The following is a 4,464-nucleotide window of genomic DNA, read 5'->3' on the forward strand; positions in this document are numbered from 1 at the left end:
CCATGCGCGGGGCAATGATTAACACTATCACACGAAACATTTTCACACACTTATTGGTGCAAATAGCATGGGTCACTACTCATCCCCTTATTGGTGTACAAAAATTCCCTAGAAAAAAGGTGTTATTCGTTACACCCTTGAAAACCGGTGTAACTCTTGACACCCTTCACAGAAAGATGTGATTCGGCTCTACACCATTTTATTAGGGCGTGAGGGCAGCAGTACACCCCTCCAAAAGGGGTGTACTGCAGCTAGAAAAGTATGATAAAAAAAAAACGAGACTAGTGACAAAATTTGGGACAACACAACATCGTCTCAAAAAGTTTTGAGACGTGTTGTGTTGTCCCGATTTTTTGTCTCTAGTCTCGGGGTTTTTTCAGCATGATCTTTCACTAGCCTGCCTGCGCAGTAACTCTCACTTCATTCAGCTAGAAGAGGTAATACAAAATGTGTAAGACATCCACAGAATATGGCACAGACCCCCGCAGCACTTCATCAAGAAGTATTTACGGAGAAGTGATTGCTAACAAGTTGAAACATGTGCACCACTTTATTTTTTCAATGTGAAAAAATAAAAAACGTGCGTGGATCTTGTCCTTCTCTGTCACGAATTCGCGACAAACCAATGTCAAACCTCGAATGCGAGCATTTGTGACCTAATGTTAAGTTTTTATGACAAAGCTAAAAAATTCTTAAAGGCTTAAAATGAATGCACTCCAACTTTTATGAAGGCTTTCCTTCGCCTAAAACTACTTTAATGTTTTCTAGCTCTGGTGACTTAAGCAAAACTCGACAGGCTGGCAAAGACAGAACGACCGGTAGTTTCTTGGGGCGTGAGCGGCACTTCATGTTTGTAAACGGTAAAATGGTCTATTGAGACGGAGGCAGGACTACTATCAAAAGAATGCTTGCAGAGTACTTACAAATAAAACAGCGATCTCATGTAATCCGTGATAGATGCATAATCCCCCGATTCGGGCAGCACAGAACAATCCACAAACACGACGTCGGTGATGAAACTGTCGCTCACATCTAAAGGAAGTCTCGCGACCGCCGATGAGCAGCTCTCTGTCGAAACGCGTCCAACAAACACAGCACAATAATTCCAAGAATTCCGGCGAAATAAACGACCATTACCAAAAAGTTAGTGCGGACGTATTCCGGCGGGACCAAAATGGTAACGGCACAATCATTCAGATTTGGTCCTATATCGGCGCAAATACTGTGTGCTGGCTGGACTGTATATTTACAAATCTTCGTTCATCCTTTGCGAGTGGAGGTGTCTTTTTTTTTTTTTTTTTTTAGTTGAAGTTGAACTGATAAAATTGACGCACCCGCGACACGTAATTTTCGGCTTGTGTCGGATGGTGAGTTCGGTCGGAGTTGCAAAAACTATTCTCTAGCACCTCCTAATCATACGCGACTTCGTGTGGCGATTAATTATACTGAATGTTTGTACCGCCAAAAATTAGCAACAGCTTCACCAAAGCAATAGACATTAACGGATATGAAATCATGGGTGTATTCGACTGCACCACCATAACGTCCCTTTCACACCGTGTGAATGAAGGGCGGAAAATTCGCCCATACACCCTTTTCACACGATTTCAGACAGCATCGCTACAAGTGGGGCGTAAACATGGCGTGTAAGGAATGTAAAACCTCAGCACACCCCTTTTTACACCCACCGATATTCAAAAATCGTGTAAAAAAGTGTAAAAAGGGGTGTTTTTTCCAAACTTACACCCTTCTTCCACCCTTTTTACACGATTATGGGTGTATAATGCTTAGTGCATAGACCGGGGTCATTGCCGTCGCGTCGTGCAAAAGACAGTCTGCAGACTCTGCGTGTGGAGTGTTTGTTTCTTGAGTGACCGCCCTGTCAGGCTGGTCGTACAGAACCTGTCTGTAGACATGTGTTTCATGCATACATATATACGTAAGAAGCAAATATGCTTCGAAGATGCTTGAGGCGTATCCGCAGATACTTCTGTCATGATGTCTACAGCGAACAGTGTGTCTTTTGTACGATGTATACGAGCAGCGTGACCCCATATTAAGAGTTTCTTCAATCTGGAGGTATGCGGAGAGCAAGTCGTTCGCTTCTTACGCAGGAGTTTCGGTGACGTCAGAACGACGCCGAGTTCTCATTGGCTTTGATTGAAAGGACAGTGGGTAGACCTCAATGCTAGATGCCTTGAGGTCTACCCGCTATTTCTTTTCTCAATCAGCCAATAAGAGCTCGGAGTTCTGACATCATCGCAACCCCTGTGCAAGAAGCAGACGAACTTGCTCTCCGCATAATCTGCTTACGTGCTATGCGCAGCCGCCGTTCGACCGACCCCGCAATGTTCTTACATCGCTGTATGGAGCCACCTGCAACCCAATTGACCGCATGGAGGAAAGGACGCTCATGTTCGACGTCACGGTGGACGAGTGGCTCTTCATGGACAACATGGGCGCTTACGGTCTGGTCAGGGCCACGGGTTTCAATGGCTCCGGCTTCCCCTTGGTCAAGTACATCACCACCGCGGACAAGAAGCCGCCCGTTCAACGAATCGTGGACTCGATGCTGATGAGCGGAGGTTACGGTCAGATCGAGGAAGCGATCATGGCTCGCCATCCAAGAAAGCACATCACGGTCGCCGACGCAGGCGGAGACGAAAAGGGCTTAGAATCGTAAATCACATATCAGCAAAGAATCAATACCCCTTTGAAGACTACGCCTGCTCCTTTCCTCCGCCCCCCCCCCCCCCCCCCGCCCTTCCCCCCTTAAATATAATGGATCTCCGCAGAGCTGCCTAGCTTGCGTCAGCATCGCCGTCCTCGCGTCCGGCAGCGTCCCGCATCGAGCGCGACGCTAGCCCGCGCGGTGTAGCCAAGACGGACGCGTGTGCCGCTGTTGCGGCGGTTGTCGCCGAGCTTCAGCCTGTTTGCACCTTGGGGTGGGTGGGCGTCCACTAAACATGCCGTCGCGCGCAGGCCTGGTCTTCTAGGTGGTGGCGTTGAAAGAGCTCGCCACGCTGACGCTGTGAAGTGGCGGCACGGCACTGTGCCACATCGTGGTTCCAGCGGCGGTTGCTATGGTTGCGCCGCTCGGCGACGGGATTCGACGAGAAATTTTTACTCAGACGTGTTTCGCCCTTTAGGGCACTGCCGAGCACTGCCGATGCACGATTCGATGGAATTGTCTTTCTTTTATTTTTGGTGGCTCTATGGTACATACAGTTGGTGACACCACGCAAGAAGACGCAAGTACAGGGCGACGTGAAATGCACGTATATATCGCGGTGATAAATCAACGATAGTTTGTGATGTCATTTTTTTCGTACCTCCCCCTGCTGTAATGTCCTCACTCGCGCTGTGCGATATCTGAAATGAATAAATAAAATAAAAAGAAATAAAAAGGGATAGCTCGATGCTGGTGCTCATGCGATTCAGCGCTGGATCGGAGCTGTATCACTGATACAGCGGAAAGGCAAAGTTGCATCACTGCGTCGGCAGGATCAACATTATTTCCAGCCAAATTTAACCTAAATGTGACGTTCGTGTTTATGCAGCGAAAGGTCGATCAGCCTTTTGAGGCGCGGCAACACTGGTTTACTCGGTAGATCAGAAATTTAGCCAGTGCATTATCACTGTTTGCCTTGTGGTCTTTAACGTGCATCCAATGATCTCCACTATTGGCGACGTGACCGATCGAAAGCGTCGCGGTGGCCGGCCCTCCACGATTGGCTGAATGCTGACTTTGACGTCAGCAAAGGATTCCTTATCGACGGAAATAAGAGTATTGTAAGAACTTCAATCTTGACGGTGTTGGCAGTATTGGTTTAAAAGCTCAATGATTTCCAGCTTCAGCCTAGGTAATTACAAACACCATCGAACTTGTTCACAGGGTAATGACGTCACGAGAGGTAACTATAAGGCTGTGTTCCAAATCTTACCCAAATGGATCCGAGTTACTCCGGCGGATCGTATCACGTGACAGCACAGATTGAAAAACGCTGAACGCGGGTATATTTCAGAACGCCAAGGGCACAAAACCCTTACCCTGGAGTAAGATCGAGTAAATTTTGGAACATCGCCTAAGAGGGCGCCACCCAAACATCTCGCCGCTAATAGGGGGCTGGATGACGCAGATACTTGCCCTACGAGCCTGGCGCAAGTGAATTCACCGGAAGTTCGATGCTTCTCCCGGAAGTCGGGCACCTGCTGGGCTTCCTTGTGCGTTCGGTCGATGTTTTATTCTGATCTTACTCGTGCCTTTGAGTGGGTTTTCATAAACCCGTTCCGAACAAAATATTGGGAATGAGGCATTGGAACGTGGGACATATGCTCACTTGAGCAACATGGAATTTCTAAATTTTCCGATCGAAAGGCTTCCAGGAGACTTCTCGGATCTGCATGCGCTGTTACAGCGCAACAAGCAGGCTCTTTTGATATGAAAAAAAAATAAAATAATAG

At 47.6% G+C, this 4,464-nt stretch overlaps 1 protein-coding gene across 1 annotated transcript in view; it reads left to right on the plus strand.

Annotated features, from left to right (window-relative positions):
* LOC115310357 (ornithine decarboxylase-like) overlaps positions 1 to 2,683 on the plus strand; it is a 44,031-nt gene extending 41,348 nt beyond the window's left edge. Inside the window, exon 9 of the mRNA XM_040205732.3 lies at positions 2,327 to 2,683. Within this exon, the coding sequence (XP_040061666.3) occupies positions 2,327 to 2,683 (357 nt within the window). The remainder of the gene's footprint in view (positions 1 to 2,326) is intronic.
* The last annotated feature ends 1,781 nt before the right edge of the window (positions 2,684 to 4,464 follow it).

The sequence above is a fragment of the Ixodes scapularis genome, unplaced genomic scaffold (genome assembly GCF_016920785.2).
Source record: "Ixodes scapularis isolate PalLabHiFi unplaced genomic scaffold, ASM1692078v2 PGA_scaffold3__209_contigs__length_174095766, whole genome shotgun sequence".
Lineage (NCBI taxonomy): Eukaryota > Metazoa > Arthropoda > Arachnida > Ixodida > Ixodidae > Ixodes > Ixodes scapularis.